Source organism: Melopsittacus undulatus, chromosome 8, assembly GCF_012275295.1.
Source record: "Melopsittacus undulatus isolate bMelUnd1 chromosome 8, bMelUnd1.mat.Z, whole genome shotgun sequence".
NCBI lineage: Eukaryota > Metazoa > Chordata > Aves > Psittaciformes > Psittaculidae > Melopsittacus > Melopsittacus undulatus.
Window position 1 is genome coordinate 1,050,564 of NC_047534.1, and position 18,741 is coordinate 1,069,304.

General features: G+C 43.2%; 1 protein-coding gene across 5 annotated transcripts in view; it reads left to right on the forward strand.

Moving 5' to 3' along the window:
- The window catches only part of ARHGAP17 (Rho GTPase activating protein 17), a 43,727-nt gene that overhangs the window by 18,966 nt on the left and 6,020 nt on the right, over nt 1–18,741 (forward strand). For 4 of the 5 annotated variants that reach the window (XM_034065164.1, XM_034065163.1, XM_034065165.1 and 1 more), the window contains exons 2-17: nt 2,418–2,457; nt 6,344–6,448; nt 7,212–7,288; nt 8,383–8,494; nt 8,681–8,757; nt 9,348–9,459; nt 10,245–10,313; nt 10,470–10,551; nt 12,491–12,618; nt 12,999–13,110; nt 13,677–13,758; nt 14,172–14,252; nt 14,957–15,070; nt 15,429–15,520; nt 15,660–15,816; nt 17,029–17,271. In XM_034065164.1, coding sequence (XP_033921055.1) covers nt 2,418–2,457; nt 6,344–6,448; nt 7,212–7,288; nt 8,383–8,494; nt 8,681–8,757; nt 9,348–9,459; nt 10,245–10,313; nt 10,470–10,551; nt 12,491–12,618; nt 12,999–13,110; nt 13,677–13,758; nt 14,172–14,252; nt 14,957–15,070; nt 15,429–15,520; nt 15,660–15,816; nt 17,029–17,271 — 1,683 coding nt within the window. The remainder of the gene's footprint in view (nt 1–2,417; nt 2,458–6,343; nt 6,449–7,211; nt 7,289–8,382; nt 8,495–8,680; nt 8,758–9,347; nt 9,460–10,244; nt 10,314–10,469; nt 10,552–12,490; nt 12,619–12,998; nt 13,111–13,676; nt 13,759–14,171; nt 14,253–14,956; nt 15,071–15,428; nt 15,521–15,659; nt 15,817–17,028; nt 17,272–18,741) is intronic. The other variant, XM_034065167.1, reaches the window with a different exon arrangement.

Genomic DNA, 18,741 nt, shown 5'->3' on the forward strand with positions numbered 1-18,741 from the left:
CTCTGGAGCCAGGCTGAGAGAGCTGGGCTGGGGCAGCATGGACAAGAGAAGGCTCCTGAAGGGGAGACCTGAGAGCAGCTCCAGTGCCTAAAGGGGCTGCAGGAACCTGGAGAGGGGCTTGGGACAAGGGCCTGTAGGGACAGGCCAAGGGGAATGGCTTGAACCTGCCAGAACAGGGGAGACTGAGCTGAGCTCTGAGGCAGAAGCTGTTCCCTGTGAGGGTGCTGAGGCGCTGGCACAGGGTGCCCAGAGCAGCTGTGGCTGCCCCATCCCTGGCAGTGCTCAAGGCCAGGTTGGACACAGGGGCTTGGAGCAGCTGCTCCAGTGGAAGGGGTCCCTGCCTGTGGCAGGGGTTGGAGCTGGAGGAGCTTTAAGGTCCCTTCCAACCCAAACCATATACATGAAAGTGAAGAAGGTGGCTGCTCCCCTGCTTCTGTGGTCTGTTACAATGGATAATCCCTGTGTGCTGTGTGCGTGGCACTGCTGATGCTTTTCCAAGTGCCCTGGCAAGCCTGAGCCCCTGGCAGTGGCTGCTGGAGCTCTGCTCAGCTGCCACACTGATGTTTGCTCCATGCCGACTGCTTTAACCAGAGAACCTTCATATGGCTGGAAGCACAAGGAGCTGTTCTGAACATCAGAGTGAAGCAATTTCCAGTCGGCTGATTTATTTATAAACTGCATCTGTTGCTGAAAGAAGTCCCTGGGTTTGCAGAAGTCACCTTGGGCTGTGTTGTTAGCAAGCTGTGGCAGGTATCTGTTCATTGCTGCCTTCACAGGGCTGCTCCCCTCCGTCTGCAGCCTCTTGATCCGGGCATGCAGTTGCTGCCTCTGTCAGAATGGGATTTCACCCATTTGAATCAGTGCCTTTTGTATGCATCTCAAATTCAGTATTAGAAATAGAGGTGCTCGTCTTACACTGTGGTTCTTCCATGTAATTTCAGGTGGGGTTTTAAAGACTTAAGAAGAAAATAACTAACTAATTGCTCTCTAACAGGATACACTTAGCATCAGACACAACATTTCTGTTAGTGTGCAAGAGAAGTTTGCCAACCTTGTGTTTCCCAGACAAATAAATACTGCAGTGCTGGCAGTTTATTTGCTATCAAAGTATTGAAGTGGCTTTTGTCTTCCCAGTGTTTTGAGCATTCCTGTATTCTGGTACTTAACTATTAAACACCTTATGGGTCCCAAACAGTTCAAGCAGATAATGCACCATGAAACTGAAGTCAAATGCCTTAAAAACCCCAAACCCTCCTGCTTCATGTGACTGAATGTTGTCTTTAGGGGCATCTTGTGTGTTCAGCTGCTGAAGCCCCATCAGGAAGATGAGGTCTCTGCATGCCCAGCTTTGCAGTAGGTTATTACACTGATTGCAGGATCAGAAGGAAGCTGGTGTAGGAGATGAGGAACTCTGACAGCAGCAGGGGAAACTCAACAGGAAAGCAGAGTACTGGAGTACCTCCAAGGCCTCTATAGCCATCGACGTGCAATAACAGTGAGCAGCCAAGTAGGAGAGATCACGGGTGAGCTAAGCCTATCTTGCTCTGCTTTATCGATCTGGCAGAGGCAGGATAAAGCAGTGTTACAGCAAATGAGTCAATGCCAAACAAATCTGTGTCAACATTAAACAAATCAGAGTTTATATGTAAGCTGGGATTGGGAAAAAGGTGTGGAATAGCATGTGTGAATGTTTGAGTGTGTTTGTAACAACTGTTAATGTTTTGTCTGGGAGTATGTGTAAGTATTCAGCTGCTTTTCTGTTGGGATTAGACATTTACTGGGAATACTGTTAACTTCTGCTGATGGTTTAAAGCAATAAATCCTTCATCCTCCTTTAGTATTAAGGAAATCGGCAAAATGAGGTAATGGGAGATGTCTGATGACAGTTGTGTGCAATAAGGTTGAGGGAAGGTCTTCAGGCTGCCATTTCCACTGACTGCTGGTTGATAAAGCTCTGCAGGGATAAAATACAAGATGAAGCTGAGTGCCCTACTGTTCTCCTGTCTTTATACACCCTTACACTCGGGTACAGTGATAGCATTACCTGATCAGAGCATGAAGTGAAATGGAATTGCTTCAGTATATCTTTGCATTCAAGTGAAGCGACTCAGGATCCCAGTTTGCTTTGTGTTAAACCGTGTGCAGTTGGAAATACCATTTGGAGCAGTGGGATGGTGCTGTGGGCCGAGGATTCCGGGAATGTCAGGCTTTCCCAAGCACCCTGTGCTGAGCAAGCCATCTGTGCTTGATGTGCCGGGGCTGGGAGCCAGGGCTCCATCCTGAACGAGGTGCTGCTTGCAGCCATGATTGTAAGGGATTATAGCTTCAAGCTGAACTGGTTTAGGTGCTGAAGTGCTTTCAGCCTTTGACCCCGAATGTGCTAATCACTCTGACAATGGTCTTTTTTTCTTCCCTAGGGCTGAGAAAACAGAGGTACTCAGTGAAGACCTGTTGCAGGTATTGTAACACAATTCATATCTATACTTTCTCATAGAATCGACTAGGTTGGAAAAGACCTTTAAGATCATCACATCCAACTGTTCCCCTAGGACCACCAAGACCACCACTAAACCCTATCTCTAAGGACCTTACTTACACATTTTAAGTGGCTCTTTGTGAGGTTTGAACCTTCTGGGTTTTGTGGAGTACCTGATGTGGGGGAAAGTACTGCAGATGATGGGGAGGAGAATGAGGGGTCTTTGGCTGACTTGTCAGCACATGCAAAAACTGTGATCCACTTTGGGTGGAGAAACTCAAGTACTTGTGTTTCTGCATCTGATCCTGTGGCCTGATAAAGTGGAGGAGGAAGAGTCTCGCTTTGAATTAGCTGAACTGTCTTATTAAGCTTATGAGCTAATAGTGCTAATGACTTGCCAGTCTGTCTGCTGGAGGAGGATGAGCTGGGAAGAAGCGATGATCAGGTGCAGCTGGTTTCTGTCTTCGTGTCTGTTTCTCTTCAAGAGGTCAGCTTGGGCCTTAAGAGAAGTGGCAAAAACCCTTGCCAAGTGCTTGCTAATAGATTTTTCTGTGGAAGTCTGGAATTGCTTTATTTAAGTGTGTAAATGCTGCTTGCTTAGCTTGTGATACTTGTTCTCAGGTTTGTCACGCTGACATTTGATGTGTTTGCAGACTTGTCAGCTTTTTGCAGGCATGCCATCTAATCAAACAGTACTTCCATGGTGGGATCTCAGTTGCAACTGTTACATTAACAAGGTTGACTCATTGCATAGGACAGATCTGCCTGCAGACTTGGTCTGCATAGCTTTCTTCCTGTGGTTGCTTTGTGAGAGACTAAAAATAAAGAGGCAGAACATGCATTGTCGCAGGGGTCAGGCTTGCTGCTCTGTGAGACCTCAAGTGTCACAGCTCTTTCAAACAGATAACGAAGCATCTTGGTATGCTGGAGTTCAGGACCTGGAGATGAAACACAGAAGCCAAATCCATGATGCAAATACTTTTAGTTCAGCCCTTTCAGCTGTTTAAAGTAGATGAGAGAACGCAGCAGCCTTAAAACTTGAATTCAGCACAAGCACATGAAATCATCTTGAGTAATGGTGAAACGAGCTGACCCGAAACACTTTGCCCTGCTTTGAGGGGGCTGCTTCCCTTGACCCACAAATACCTCCCCAGTTGGACAATCCTGGTTTTAGTTCCTGGAGAGATGTGCCCAATGGAATGGTGTAAAGGGGGTTAAAGCACCTCCATCGCCTCCGAGAACCTGTCTGTGCTCTTGGGTAGCTGCAGAACAGTAACAAGAAGTGAAAGCCAAAAGCACTGCTGTGTGTTGCCAAAAGCATTTTGCAAGCAAGGCTTTCCCAGGCCCAGAGCAGCCTGGCTACACCCAAGTGGAAGAATTTACTCACTTGTTTGTTTGCTCTTGGGGGCTTGTGGAGGGGAGGAAGGCTCTTATCTAACCAGAGGGCTGAGAAGCAGGGTGCTGCTCGCTTTACAAACACGTTTCACTATGTTCTTCTTTATATTTAGCTCCAGCTCTGACACAGGATTGCCATGGCTCTTTTTCCTGCTTTCTGGAGTGCAATGATCCATTTCAAGTATCTGTGTTAAATGTGTTCCTGTCTGAAGACAAGGAATATAATTGAGTGCTCGAAAGGCTTCTACAATAGACCCACTTTCTGGCATGTCCCTGTGGCATATAATAAAGCAATTGTGAGATGGTTTGTACAATGAAGATGCCCTGGGGGTGCAGACAGCATGGCCTGTGGGTCACATTTTCACTTCAAAGGTAGCTTAATGGAGATTAATGTCATTCATGGTTCTTCTGGCATCTTTGAACTCAAAAGCAGATCAGAAAGGAGAGTATATTCTGAAGGTTTGGGGTCATGTTCCTCCTATCAGTCTTCTGCCCTTTGAGCCTGGCATTCAGGCTGACTGGAAGAGACTGTTGGGAATATGTGTGCCCCAGAGGCTTCTAAATGAGTGTAAGCCACCGTGCATGGCTGTGTTAGCCTGCTGGGGTCTGTCAGATGGTTCAGTTACAGGATGTCCCTGTTTCACGTGTGAAAAACCCCAACTGTGCTCAGTGTTTTAAGAAGTCTTCACTACAGAACCTTGCAAGAATAAATGGAATAAATGCAGACCACAAACAGCTCGTTCCTGTTCATGTATCTTCACATGGACTGAATTCTGAGCCTGTTGATACATGCTCTGTGAAGAAAAGGCAGTGCCTTGTGCTTTCAGAGCAGCTTCTCTGCACCATTCTCTGCCATAAAGGATTTTTACTGAGCTTTTTGGGCACCTCAGCTTGGATTCATCTTGTAGCTGCCAGGAGCTTTTAGTTCCTGTAGTGCCTCATGTAGCCAGTGAAACTTCAGTCTTCCTGCAGTGGTCCTTCAATTCACCAGCCCTCCTGTGCTGGTTCTGTTCCACCTTCCCTCTGGCCTTGCAAAAGCTGTGGCTGGGTGGCACAGTCCCAAGGTCCAGCTTATGCATCAGGACAGGGCTCACACATCCAGCAGTGATGCTGTGCTGATCCAGCCAAGTCCTGTCTGTTCTGTCTCCATCCACTGGCATCTTCCTTGAGCTTCTCCCAGCCCACACCCTGCAGGCTCTGCTTCTGCTGCATCTCAGTCCCTTTTAGCAGCTCTGGTTTTTACTCTTTGCTCTTGTTGGGACCTAATTACATCCTTCCAGTTGTAATCACGTTAGGAATATACATATCCCAGCATAGTGGCACCAAGTAAACCTTTTGGGAGAAAAAGCCCTTGTCATTTGGATGTGTCACATTCTAAATGAGAACTTACAGCATTTTGTGTTCATTAGAGCATAGCAGTCTGTCTCCTGGAGAAACCAGCAGTGTATCTCCTGCTTTAAATCCATGGGGCATCATAACTTAGCACTGAAATTGCTACTCTGACAGCTCATCTGTATTTATGATGGATAGGAAAGCTGGGCAGAGTTACTGCCCTGCTGAAACTGTAATAGCAGTGATTTTAAAGCTGTATCAAAAACTGGAAGTGGTTCAGACTATTTCTACAGATGAGATTTCCCTTTTTCCCCTTGTTTTTTAACAAGAAGCTATTCCAAAGGGCCTCCTTTTATTCTTGGTGAGTCATCAAAATGCAGATAAACCGCATTCTTTCGGAGCTGTGCATAGAGAGCTCGCTGCCATAAGCAGTTCTGTCCCAGTGCTCATCACTTGCTTTGCTTTTGGTCTTCTTTGAAATAAGTCAAAATTCCATACTTAAAATCCCTTAAAAGAACAGTTGATTAATGTCATATTGTCTTTGTCATGTTCACAGTCTATGTATTGAGCCATGTTTTGAGTATAGTGTGATGAGCAGAAGTGGTTTGTGCATTGCTGCCTGGTTTTTTCACTCCTTATCCTTTTTGAATCCTATTAATCTACCATTTTGTAGCATGTAGGAGTGGAGCTTTGTGCTTGTATTTAATGGCCAGAGAAGGAACCAGCATAGAAAGCAGCGCATAGGTTTGGTGCACTGTAAAGGAGCAGTCAGATATGTCTTTAGCCTTCTACTTTACAAGGTCACAGTCAAGAAATGAGTGTTTTCCTACAGTTTTCCTCCCTAAATTAGTGTCTGTGTGCATGTGCTGTTATCTCCAATGGCAGGTATCAACCTGATTCTCTTCTGCTGAGACAAGAAGTAGGAGCAGTGTTTTTCTTCCTTTCCCACTCTTCCCAGTCCTGTGAGTGTTTCTGCTATGGGGCACTTCTGCTGAGCAGCTGGACTCGTAAGCTGGAGAGCTTGAGAAACAACACAAGCACCAAGTGTGGGGCAGGAGGAAGCTTTCTGCTGAGGCAGGGAAATAACTTCTGTTTTCTGTTTTGTTTTCTCTTCCTCCTCCTTCCCCCTGCACTGAGCAGATCGAGAGGCGCCTGGACACTGTGAGGTCTGTTTGCCACATTGCACAGAAGAGGTTAATTGCCTGTTTCCAGGGCCAGCATGGTACAGATCCTGATAAAAGACATGTAAGTACAACAGCCCTTTTGGCTTCTAAGACCAGTCTGAATATGGTCTGGCCTGAACACTGATCAGCTGCTGTGCCTCCAGTTATACAAGGGGAGAAAACCCTGTAGGATCATCTCATGTGTTGACATTAGATGGTAAAACACTAACAGGAATTCCCCAGCCATATACACTACCACGACATTGGAGTGCCTTTGTAGTGTCAGGACACAAGACTTGACTAAGAGCAGATATTCTGCAGCTCTGGTCAGGCTCCTCATAGTTTGAATTCCCTTTGTGCACTGGCATCTCCAGGTAACTCGAAATGGTTACCAGTACACGTTTGATTTCTGCTCCTCTTTAGCAAAGCCATAGATAGGTACTTGTAAAGTGTTATAATCAAAAGTGATTAGCATTCAAGTCTTCTCCTTTTATTGAATAGTAGAGACATCCTGAATGCCCAGAATGGACTTCTGCAGGGAGACATATGCCAAGCTAGTTGTTTAGATCTCAAGTTAAAGCTGTTTACTTGTCTTTGATAGCAGCTGGGGCACATTTTGGGCCAGTTATGTCAACTAAGTCTGAGAAGAAAATGCTTTTCAAAGTACCTGAGAGTCTTGAAGCTTGAAGCTTCTTGTGACTTGGCATTTTCTTAAAGCCAAAGAATGAGCTGTGCATTTACATAATAGAAACCATATGGAAGAAGAATCTTAGAGGGGATATACTGGGAAAACTGGAAAGGGTGAGTAGCACTATAAGCTGAGCACTGTTCCTTCTGTTCCATAGAAGAAACTTCCTCTGACAGCTCTTGCTCAGAACATGCAAGAAGGCTCTGTCCAGCTAAGTGATGAAACTCTGCTGGGGTAAGTGCTTGGCTTTATAAGTTGCAGCCTGTGTTTTTTGTTGCTTGCAGGGCTTTAATCAAAGACTTTGGGTGCACAAAGGCTGTTTCCAATCTAATGAAACTAATATTCCTAGATTCCTTCTCTAACCCAAAGGGAGAAAAAGTGAGCAAGCATTTCTTCTGGAGTGATGCTGGGGGCAAGGTTCAGCCTTGCTCTGGGTTTGCATTCCAGAGGTTTCCAGTTCTCTGCTCTCTGCAAAGCTTTAGAAAATGGCTCATGTCCTTGTGGGTTAGCAGAATTAGTCTCCCTTTAAAGCTGCAGTTCAGTGTAAATACTGCATTCTGCAGGTTGGCATTAATGGTTTTAATGCTTATCTGCATGAATGACTTCTAGTTTAAAGTAAAGCCAGTTTCCTTCTGCTGGCAAAGTGCATGCTTGCAACTTCCAGGAAAGTGGCTGAAACAAATGAATGTCAATATACTGAATTCCTAGAGCAAATGTGTTTCCTCATCACTGATGGGAATTCATATGGAAACAGTGGGAAATGACCTTAAAAACCTTGGTGTGCATTTCTGTGAGCTCTTGCAGATGTAAACATGGATAAAAATCTTACAGGATAGGGGTTTTCCTTAGAACAAGCTTAAAAAACAAAGGTCAAATGGTGGCTTTGGAACCTGAGAGTGTTGCTTATGTCATTGCTTGACATGATGGTGTTGAGACTTTTTCACTTGAAAGGGGCTTAGGAGAAAATGAAAAGCTGCATTGCACAATTTTCCTGTGTCTGGTGAGGTGGAAGGATGAGCTTTGAATAGATACAAACTTCTCTGCCCTTAGGGCTGGTATAATACCTGCATAAGTTAAAGCCTCCACAAATGTTCTCATGGCTAAGGAATTTTAGAACACAGAGGTTTAATAACACTCCTGGCCTATCCCAAATTTGCCCATAACAGCACAGAGCATCTTGGGCTTGTGCCATTGAATGTTGCCTTGCCTTATGCAACACACAGCTTTCCAGAAGGCTAGCAGACAACGAAGGGCCACCACTGTTTTGTTTGAATCAATCCTCTTTAGTCAGTAGTAACTTACATTACATTTTCCTATAATCCCTAAAGGAAAATGCTAGATACATGTGGTGATGCAGAGAACAAACTGGCAATGGAGCTCTCTCAGCATGAAGTACAGATCGAAAAAGAAGTCTTAGATCCACTGTATCTACTAACAGAGGTAAGTCAGCCTGCCTGAGGAAATACATCTGGAATTATGTATAGACTGAGCAAAAAGGCTTTATCCCACTGCTAATAAAACTGCTTTAAGGAGCCATGCATTAGTGGTCAAATGTGGATAAGAAGTCTACAAACAGTAGTTCATTACGATACACAAGTAAGGGTAAACCTTGACTTCTCCTTCTAGACAGAGATCCCAAACATTCAGAAGCAGAGGAAACAGCTTGCAAAGCTGGTGTTGGACTGGGATTCTGCAAGAGGAAGGTAAGAATTTGAATTACTAGATCCTATTCATGTCAACTTCTTATTGACACCTCATGTCATCTGATCTGATGCTGTCACCTGCTTCTGAAAGGTTCCTGTGTGCGTGTCAATACTTTGCTGAAAAAAGATGAATTTACATTTAAGTTACTCAAAAAAAGACTCATAATTACTAGATCCAAAGAGAATTAAAATTTTTGAGCTTGTACCTGTCTATATATAATTGGGAAAATGCTCAAAACTCAGCTGCTTTCCAGTTCACTTGAGTTGTCAAATAATAGGAGTCTAATTTTGTAACCATACCAAGTGCATTATATTGAACCATCTCATTGGCAGGGTCCTGGGTTGATCAATTTAAGTTCCTTTAAATGGTCTTGAACTGTGGTGATAATTTAAGTAGCAATTTCTGGGATTGGTAGTTCCAAATGTATTATACACCCGTGTTAGACTGTGGCCAATGCATCATTTCTTGGGGATTTTCAACTGAAACTATTGGATTTGTTTCCTGTCAGAAGAAACCAATTTCAAGGGAGCCATAAATGCAGTTGCTTGTTTAATATAGTCTTGAACCAACCAAAGCTTTCCTTCCACAGGTATAACCAAGCCCACAAGACTTCAGGAACGAATTTTCAAGTGCATCCTTCAAAAATAGAGTCACTAAAGGAAGAGATGGATGAAGCTGGAAATAAAGTAGAACAGTGCAAGGTATGATAAGTCTGTCCTTCACACACCTCTCATTAGCAGCAGTATCAGTCAGAATAGGGCTGCTCCTGGAAGCTTTGCTCAGTCACAGATCATATGGCTGTTAACAAACTATGTGTCTTAAAGTTATATCATAGAATGGTTTGGGTTGAAAGGGAACTTAAGGCTCACCCAGTTCCAGCCCCTTGCCACAGGCAGAGATGCCTTCCACTAGAGCAGCTTGCTCCAAGGCCCATTGCTGGATGGGGCAGCCTCAGCTTCTCTGAGCACCCTGCACCCCAGTGCCTCAGCACCCTCACAGGGGAGAATTCTAATGAAGAATATTGGTGCTGGCTGAGCTCTGTCTAAATTGCTTAAATTTAATACAGTTTGGGTTGTTTTCTGTTTCAGTCTGAGGCAGGAGGAGGAAGAACTGTGTCTTAGCCATGACTGAAACACTCAGGGTGTCTGCGTGCTCAGGCCACTGAGTAGCTGTGCAGCATGAGCTAGCTGGGTGAAATTCAAGCTGCTGCCATAAAAGGAACATTCTGACTATTACAGCTCTGAGCATTTGCCATTCAGTTTCACTTCTCGATTGTCAAATACTACAGTTGAGCTGAGCCCCCAAAATCTCTTAGTAGTACTTGTGTGCAGATATTGGCTATAAATGACATACTGCCCTACAGTGCTGAAGTGATAGTTCAAACTCACCACAGACAAAATAGCCATACATACCCCTGTCTTTCTGTAGAAGTTGAAATGCCCCTGTGAATTTGATGTCCTATTTTACATCCTTCTCTTTTCCGAAGGATCAACTAGCAGCAGACATGTATAACTTTGTGTCCAAAGAAGGGGAATATGCCAGATGTTTTGTTATGGTGAGTAGTTTTTCCATCTGACTTTGCAGCACATATGTGCATAGGCACTCAATCCTCAAAGATTGCATTTTGTGTGCTAAACCTTCTAGTCTTGTATTATGTGCTCATCAGAAGCTAATGCTCTTTTTGTTTTTAAAATGTGGCTTCTGTTCTCAGTTATTAGAAGCACAAGCAGATTACCATAGAAAAGCATTAGCAGTCATAGAAAAGGTCCTACCCGAAATTCAAGCCCATCAAGGTAAAGTAACCTGTGCTCTGGCTGATGCTTCTCTTGCCTGTGCCACCTATGCACAATATTCTCCTCCTTTATCTTGATTCTCTTGCATGCAGACTTATTTAATAAGGCCATTTTGATCTACTTACCAGTTTTACATCCCCAAGCATAATTCCATCTTTGTGTTCTCTGGAGTTCTCCAGCCATACTTTAACACACTAATAAAATCCTGAGGATCTGTCTGATACCCAAGAGGACAAAGGAAGGATTTTCCTATTTGCTTGCACTTCTTCCTTGACACCATGTGGTCTTTTGCTGATTCATACCTAGCTTTTCAGGCCAATGAAAATTGCACTGTGATTTAGGAACTTCTTTGGGTCCTTCTTGAATTACTTGGTGAACATCAGAAAAACTCCCCTTATTCTGAGGTTGATTTTTTTCCCTTCTCATGCACTCCTTTCTCTCAGTGCACACACTGCACTACAGCCAGCTAATAGAGTGTTTGGATTATTGGGTTGAATATCAGCAGTTAAGAAAGGCTTCAGTTCTTCCCCGTGCTGCTAAACTTTGTCAGTGGGAGTTCAGGTGTATCACTGTGGTTTGGTGTTGAAGTTGGTTTCCTAAACACCGGCTCTGCTGTGTCTTAATCTTGTAATTGCTTTGAAGCAGTAGTAGGCTGAACCAAATATAATCTGAGCTGAGCAAGACTCGAGTATCTTCAGTTGTGGCATAACATGCAAGCTGTAAAAGGTGAACCATTTAAATATATGAGCATCTTGCTGAAAGATGCTGTAGAATATCTGTGCTTCATCAGTCTGGTGCGAGACAAGGTAACGCAAGCACATGATGCTCACACAGCATCAGGGCTGTGTTATGGCTCAGTGCAAGGTTCTCTGTTCCCAGATGTGACTGCTTTAAATGTTGTTGTTTCTTAGCTGCTTTGTACAGGCTTTCCATAGGAACAGATGAGTTCTCCTAGTGGAATAGGTGTCACGGTGTCCGAGTGGTCCAGGGTCTCAGGGTATGACACTACTTCAGTTGTGTTTCTAGCTGTGAGTCACTGAGACTCTGAACAGTTACTAAGATTTCTCATCCTGATATTTGCTGTAACTTGCAATACTGGGGAAAATGACATGCTCCTTGTGGAGTGTTAATGAAGGAGAAGAACTAAGGCCTTAGGAGGGGTGTAGTTGATGTGGGTAAGTTGAATGCTCTGCAGGAACGCAGTGTGTCTCTGAGGACTCTGTTGAAGTCTTTCTTTCTTAACCTTTTTTCCACATAAAAGAAATAACACATCTGTACTAACAGTGACCTTCTACATCTGCATTTTTTCAATTAAAGCAGCAGAAATGGGAGAAAATAAATTGTGGGAAACAAGAAATTCACATTCAGTTTCGAGAAACTTGTGCTGATTTCAACTTTGAGTTCAGCAACATTAAGAAATAGAAGATCTGTGTGATTTTACAGCAATGGGCTGTTAACGTAATGCTCATGGAAGAGATGGGGGCTGTTAACATCCATTTAGAGTTGCTGATTCCTTAGATCAGCAATAAACATTGTGTGGACAGCTCAAGTTTTTATCCACCTCAAATACAGCTAAAACTGAGATCAGCCCAGGGCATGAAACCTGGATAAATGTCTTCACTAAAGATTCTCTTGTAACTTAATGTAACTTGCAGCCATGTGGTGGCACTTGTGTTGAGGGGACGTGCTCTTCTAGTCATAGAGGATGTGTGTGTTATTCCATCCAGAAAGATGCAGAAGTATTTCTTCCTTAACACCAGCAGGCTCATTCTCTCTTTACTTGGGATAGAAAGGACTTTACCAATCAAGGGCTGTAAAACTCCTACTGTATTCTGATAATTTCTTTGCTGTAGTGGAGGCTTTCTTCTTTTTCTTGTCTGGGACATGATTAAGGTATTTGTTAGTTACTTTGCTCAGTGTTTTGATACTCTCCAACTAGACAAATGGACTGAAAAACCAGCTTTTGGAACTCCATTAGAAGAGCATCTCAAGCGCAGTGGTCGTGAAATTGCAGTCCCCATTGAAGCCTGTGTAATGATGCTTTTGGAAACGGGGATGAGAGAGGAGGTAGGTGATGCCATATTACATGTGAAGGATGGGGAAAAAGCTCAAATTCATGGGCTGGTGTCTGTATTGATTAACAAGTTGTTTAAGTCGTTTGTGCATTAGCATAGATGATAAACCTTTTACAACAGAATAACTTTCAGCACTGTTTGAAGTATCTTTGAGATAGAATAATAAATGAGGAATGGGCCAAGGGGGTGAGGTAACTATAAAGCACTGTCACATGGCAGCAACACATTTAGAGCCAGCTTGGTCATAACAGTGTAAGGTGAAGACACCAAGCTTGGAACTGTTCTAAAAGAGGCTGTCATAAAACTCCTGCTGTTTCATGCTTGTGCTAACGTGGTGCTACCAGTCAAATACACTTCATTTGTACTATGCAGGGCTTATTCAGAATTGCTGCTGGAGCCTCCAAATTGAAAAAGCTGAAAGCTGCCCTGGACTGTTCAACTTCCCAGCTTGATGAGTTCTATTCGGATCCCCATGCTGTCGCAGGTATTGTCAATGTTCTGAATCAAAACCAGGTATAAACTGATACAACACAAGATTATACTGTTGATTTAAGTACTGACTTGCTGCAGTGTAAGGTATTGATCTCTGCAGATAAACTAGAAATGGGAATAAGCTGCAAGTTTATTTCATTGCACAAACTAACACGGATAAGTCTAGGGTACATGAGCTCATGTGCTTGATGTGTTCCTGTCTGCGTGACAGAGGTGTCTAAAATTCAGGTCATCATAATAATACAAGTGTATTTCCTCTCATGATGAAAGTGTTAAGGTGATCAAAGGAGATTAGAGCCATGTGAAGACCTTTAATGGGGTCTGAAGAGATGATTCATAGTTTTGTAGTCCATATTTCTGTCAAATTACAGTAATTCTTGGAAGACCTTTTGTGTCAAGCACTGAGCAGATGTACTGGGGAAGCATCAGGTTATTCCACTGTTTCACTGGAACCTGCTTCCTATTGAACAGACGAAATTGCAAATTTGAGGACAGAATTTGGAATGCAGACTGAAAGCATTGGCTAACAAGCTCACCTTCTTGTGCTCTGCATTGCAGGTGCCTTGAAATCCTATCTGCGAGAGTTGCCAGAGCCTTTAATGACCTACAGTCTGTATGAAGAGTGGACACAAGCTGCAAAGTAAGTATATTAAAACTAAGTATATAGCAAAACATTCTATACAGTCTTATTGAATTTGGTTCTTCATATGTGAATTCAAAGACAAGACCAAGCTCACGCAGTTTACTTTGTTATTTCTGCTCTAAAAGGTAAATGTTTTGTGTAACAAATGATTTTAAATGTGGTTTAGCTTAATACTAATTGCATAAAAATGTGGTGGAATACCTGTGGTTAGACATGAGGGCTGCTTCAGACAGTTGGCTGCACAGCAATGATGCTTAAGCAGTTCTCTTTTGTTGTAGTAAGAGATAATTCAGGGGGTTGACTAGCAGGTTACAGGATTACTGAATACAAAACAATGTGTTTCTTTGGCATAAATGGAAGGCTGTGCAGTCATCTGAAAGTAAGATGTAACAGGTTGGTTTTCCTTTCAGTATCCAGGACCAGGATAAGAAGCTGCAGGAGTTATGGAGAATTTGTAACAGATTACCTAAGCATTACCATGCGAATTTCAGGTGTGTATGAGCATCCACTGACTTGCAGCACAGCCACTTTGGTGCTGGAGTGCTGCATTTCACAGCTGGTTAACCAGAACCCTAATCCAGGGGTGTCTTTCTTGGCCAAATTCAGTTAAGTTTATAAAAGGACATCCTGTTTGAGCACTTGGTGTGCATTGGTGGCAATAGACTTTCAGTCAAGTTAATTCACTGTTGACCATAATGAAGTAGTGATGCACAGAACCCTCCTCCTGAAGGGTCATGCTGTTGGTAGTCGTCCCTGTCTTTCCACTAGCTGTGCTTTTCATTGTATTCTGCACTCTTAGGAATCCCCTGGATATATCTTACATGTGTTATTTGTCCTTTGGCTATTGTCTTTTGGGAATGAATTGGAACAAAACCAGCTCTGCTGACTCCTGTAAGTGTGGGAGTTCCATTACAGGATATGAAAATAGCTGTTGAGTAGGGATTCACAATCTAAATGGTTTTTCTGAAGATGTAATGGTTCTGTAGTTCCATTTTGCTAAGGTGGGAGATGCTTTCTTCTCTACCCATTCAACTTTTATGATTCAAGAGTAGAACCATAGTAGCTGGCTACCAAGAACACTGTCTTATTTCTGTTTCACTGGGAGCTGTCTTTGAGTTCCTTACCTTTTGTTAGCTTCTTTCAACAAGAAATGCTCTTAATTCCTGCTGGATAATTATTTCTTTCCCTCTTGTAGGTATTTAATCAAATTCTTAGCAAAGCTTGCACAGAACAGTGATGTTAACAAAATGACACCCAGCAACGTCGCCATAGTCTTAGGCCCCAACTTGTTATGGGCAAAGACTGAAGGGTAAGTTATTTGGGGGAAGCTACAAAACAGAACTTCCATGGAGCTGTAGCATTTGTTCTAAATCATGTCAGCTATTCACAGCAACAGATTATTTGCCTATAAACTACTTCAGATGTTCTTTCAACCTGTGCCTCCAGATCCTTTTAGGCACCAGTCCTTTTAGGAGTGTTTTCAAATGCTGTGAATGTACTGATTAGTCTAGACTCCATCTAGTGTGAAGTTGCTCTTTGTGTGGTACTTAGGAGTCTTCATACATCATATTTAGCATAATTTGTCATTTGGGTAATATGAATTAATGACTATTATTATTTACTTGCTTTGATAGAACTCTGAAGTGTTGTACAAATTCCTTCTGCAGATCTCTTGCTGAAATGGCAGCAGCAACTTCAGTCCATGTGGTAGCAGTTATTGAGCCAATTATTCAGCATGCAGACTGGTTCTTCCCTGGAGGTAAATTCTTGCCATAGTTAAAAGGATTCTGTGTTTGTGATAACTGGGCACAGGTAATCCTCCAACAGCTTTTGCAGTGGGGCACCATATTGTATACATGTGTCTTAGGGTGCTTTCTGTCTCTCTCTGTCTCTCTCAGATCAAGATTTCAATGTATCTGGGGCATTTGTTGCAATTCCTGCTGTTAATTCAAATCACTTGTCGCACACTGGGAATGAATATGAATCTGGGACACTGGAACGGAAGAGGCCTGTTAGCATGACTGTAATGGAAGGGGATTTATTGAAGAAGGAAAGGTAGGTTTCGTTCTTGGGTTAGGTTTCAATTATTAGCCCACTCCTGAGAACTGGACTGATGAGGAGGTTGTGATTGCAAACACTTTTATTGGTCTCAGGAGGAGAGTATTATGGAAGTACTATAGGTAACAATAGTGATTTACTTCCCCCCACGTGGTGTTGCAGCCTAAGGAAGGTTCAAAGGTAATGAATGTAATGCTATTTGCTTCCAGTTAAACTCTGCATGATGGAAACCAAGCAGATAAATGCTGCTTCCAGTTACCATTTTCCTGTTCCAGATTTGGGGGGTCTAAAATCCACTGAAACAGCAGTGTATATAGTAGCATCTCTCAGTATCTAACTTCTGGTATTCCATGGCTTCTTTTTCAAAGCCCATAAGCTGAGGTGGTGCTACCTGGTGCCTTCATGGTAAGACTTCTCAGTTGATGATGGTACAGTATATACCACAGCAAACAGTAGAATGCTAAAAATAAACCCAAAATGTGCTGTTTTCCCATATAACATGTAGTGTAACGTTCATTTATTATCACTCATACCATGAATATTCAAGTGATGTGCTGTTTTGGTTTTAGCTGTTGATGCAAATGTTGTTACTGAATGTTAACTAAGGCTAGCCACATGCAAAGTCACAGCACTGACACAGGAAGAAGAAAATCACTGTTCTTAACACAGGAATAAAATTAAACCCTAGAATGAATGTGCTGTATGCATTCTAAAATCCATTAGAATTTTAGTCCATTTATCCTTAGCTTTCCATTAAACACAAATCCTGGTGTATATCCAGTGCCTTTTCTTGTCTATCTTGAAATCTGCACTGCAGCTTAGTGTGTAATAGAAACAAAATTCATGTGGCAAGATATATTCAGTGAGGAGGTACTCCGGTATGTAAGGAAATGGATGTATTTACATGTAAAATTACTGATTTTGACTGGTTTGACCTCATTGTCATTAGTGTCTGTCTTCAAGTGTAATTGAGTAGTTTGTTCCACTTACGTTTAGCTTACCCCTCTGTGTGGAGAAGCCAAATAGTGCTGCATGTCTTAACATTAATGGTGTTCTATGCAGAAAGTTTCAGCTTTCCTTGTTGCTGCTTTGCATGCCAAGCAACAGGGGTTGCATTTGTCTTTGTGGGTTATAACATCCAGTTGTCCTGTTGCTTTAGTTACCTGGTGTTGGCTGGCGTGGTGTGTTTACTCTCTCTTCTTTCTGTAGCTTTGGTGTCAAGGTTATGGACTTCCAAGCGAACCCTCGGAGATGTGGCACTATAAATAGAAAGCACACATCCCCAGCTTTCCAGCCGCCCCTTCCACCCACCGAGGCTGGCGTGCTGGCTCAGCCGGGAGCGGAGCAGCACTCCCAAGCTTCTGTGGCTGAAACAAGCCCAGTGGGTGCTGGTTTTGCTCTCTCTGCTGGCACAGCAGAACAGTTACAAAGTCAAGGAAATGAGGATGTCAGGTAAGAGGCATGGCTTCTGCTGGCAAGGGCTTGGCAGGCTGCTGCAGCAGCAAACTGATGTGTCAACTGGCTCTGCCTCACAAGGCACCTCCTCTAAGTGGCACAAGTGTAAAGGCTTTCCAGGCATGGGCAGAAGGACTGTGCAGGAGCTCTCTGCCACACATTGTTCCTCTGAAATGGCATACATTGTTCTGTATGTTCCAGAATTGGTCTTCTAATATAAGAATTCCTGGGGGGAAAAATGATGAAAAGGACTAAGAAAAGTCTGTACTTCCACCCATGATGATCTTTCCAAGTCATACTCTAGAGGTGTCCACACAGTGACTATCAGTTTGCTGCTGAAAGAACAAAACCTACCAGTGCAATACTAGAAACCTGTTGGTCTTATTTGTTGTTTCTCGTACATGTTATCTGGATATGTCTCTTTTGTCTGTAGCAAGTGTCAATGACCAGACTTGGTAGAAAACAGGAAGTTGATTTATTATCTTTCACTATTAGTTTATTTAGGACAAGCATGTATATGGGCTTTTTGGTACTTTATTACTATTGAAACTGTGCAATTATGTTCCCAGTTATTAGTATACACTGGCTAATTGCAGTAGCCTTGACTTTCATGTATGGTGAAAGCAGTGCTTTGCTTTCAATATTGGTGTGGTATGAGAGAGAGAAGAAACCACATGTAAAGGCTGTAGCGCTCTCCAAGCACCTCACACAGCACCTCATGGTGAACCAGCCCCGTGGAGTGAGGCAGCACCGACTCTTGTTTTACACACAGCGTTTGTTCCCAGGTGATGTTTGTACAGAAACAGCTCATTCAGAAATCCCCTGCAGACTGAGGCTTCCTCCACAGATACTTCTGGTGGGAGAGGCAGCGAAAACAAAACCTCGAGTGTCAAAAAGCCGCGTTTAAAATCTGCACAGGCTTTGGGTTCAAGTACTTGTAATTTACTGATGGGATCTGGGACCCTAGGTTTGCAATGTGCCAGTAAAAGGGGTTGAAAGTCAGTCCTTTTGAGATGAGTAAGATGCTGCAAAAGATGAGAAATGAGTAAGGGCTGTGAGTGAGAGCAAGAGAAGAGGGCACTGCCCTGTAGCCCTTTAGCTGGCTTGCACTCACGTGCTGTGTTTCCTCACAGTTCTTCATAGCTAAGGGTCAGGAAGAGCTGACTTCCCTAATCTGAATCCTGAAGGTTTTGCAGGGGTTGCTCCCCTAAGACAAGTTCTGGTCTCCCAGCAAGGTAAAAGTTTAACTCCAGCTTATAAAGGTCTAAAGGTATAGAGGGTTGCAGATGCTCCAGGAGTGGAGACTGTGCTCCTGGGTGTTGCAGTCAGACAGATACTGCGATGCTGAAGAACTACATGGATTCCTGATGTGATTTTGGTAATGAATCTTTTATACAGGCTTGCTTAAAGCCGAATTGGCACTGATTTGAGGAGCTGTAGCAGTGATAGGTCTGTGAGGAAATAACA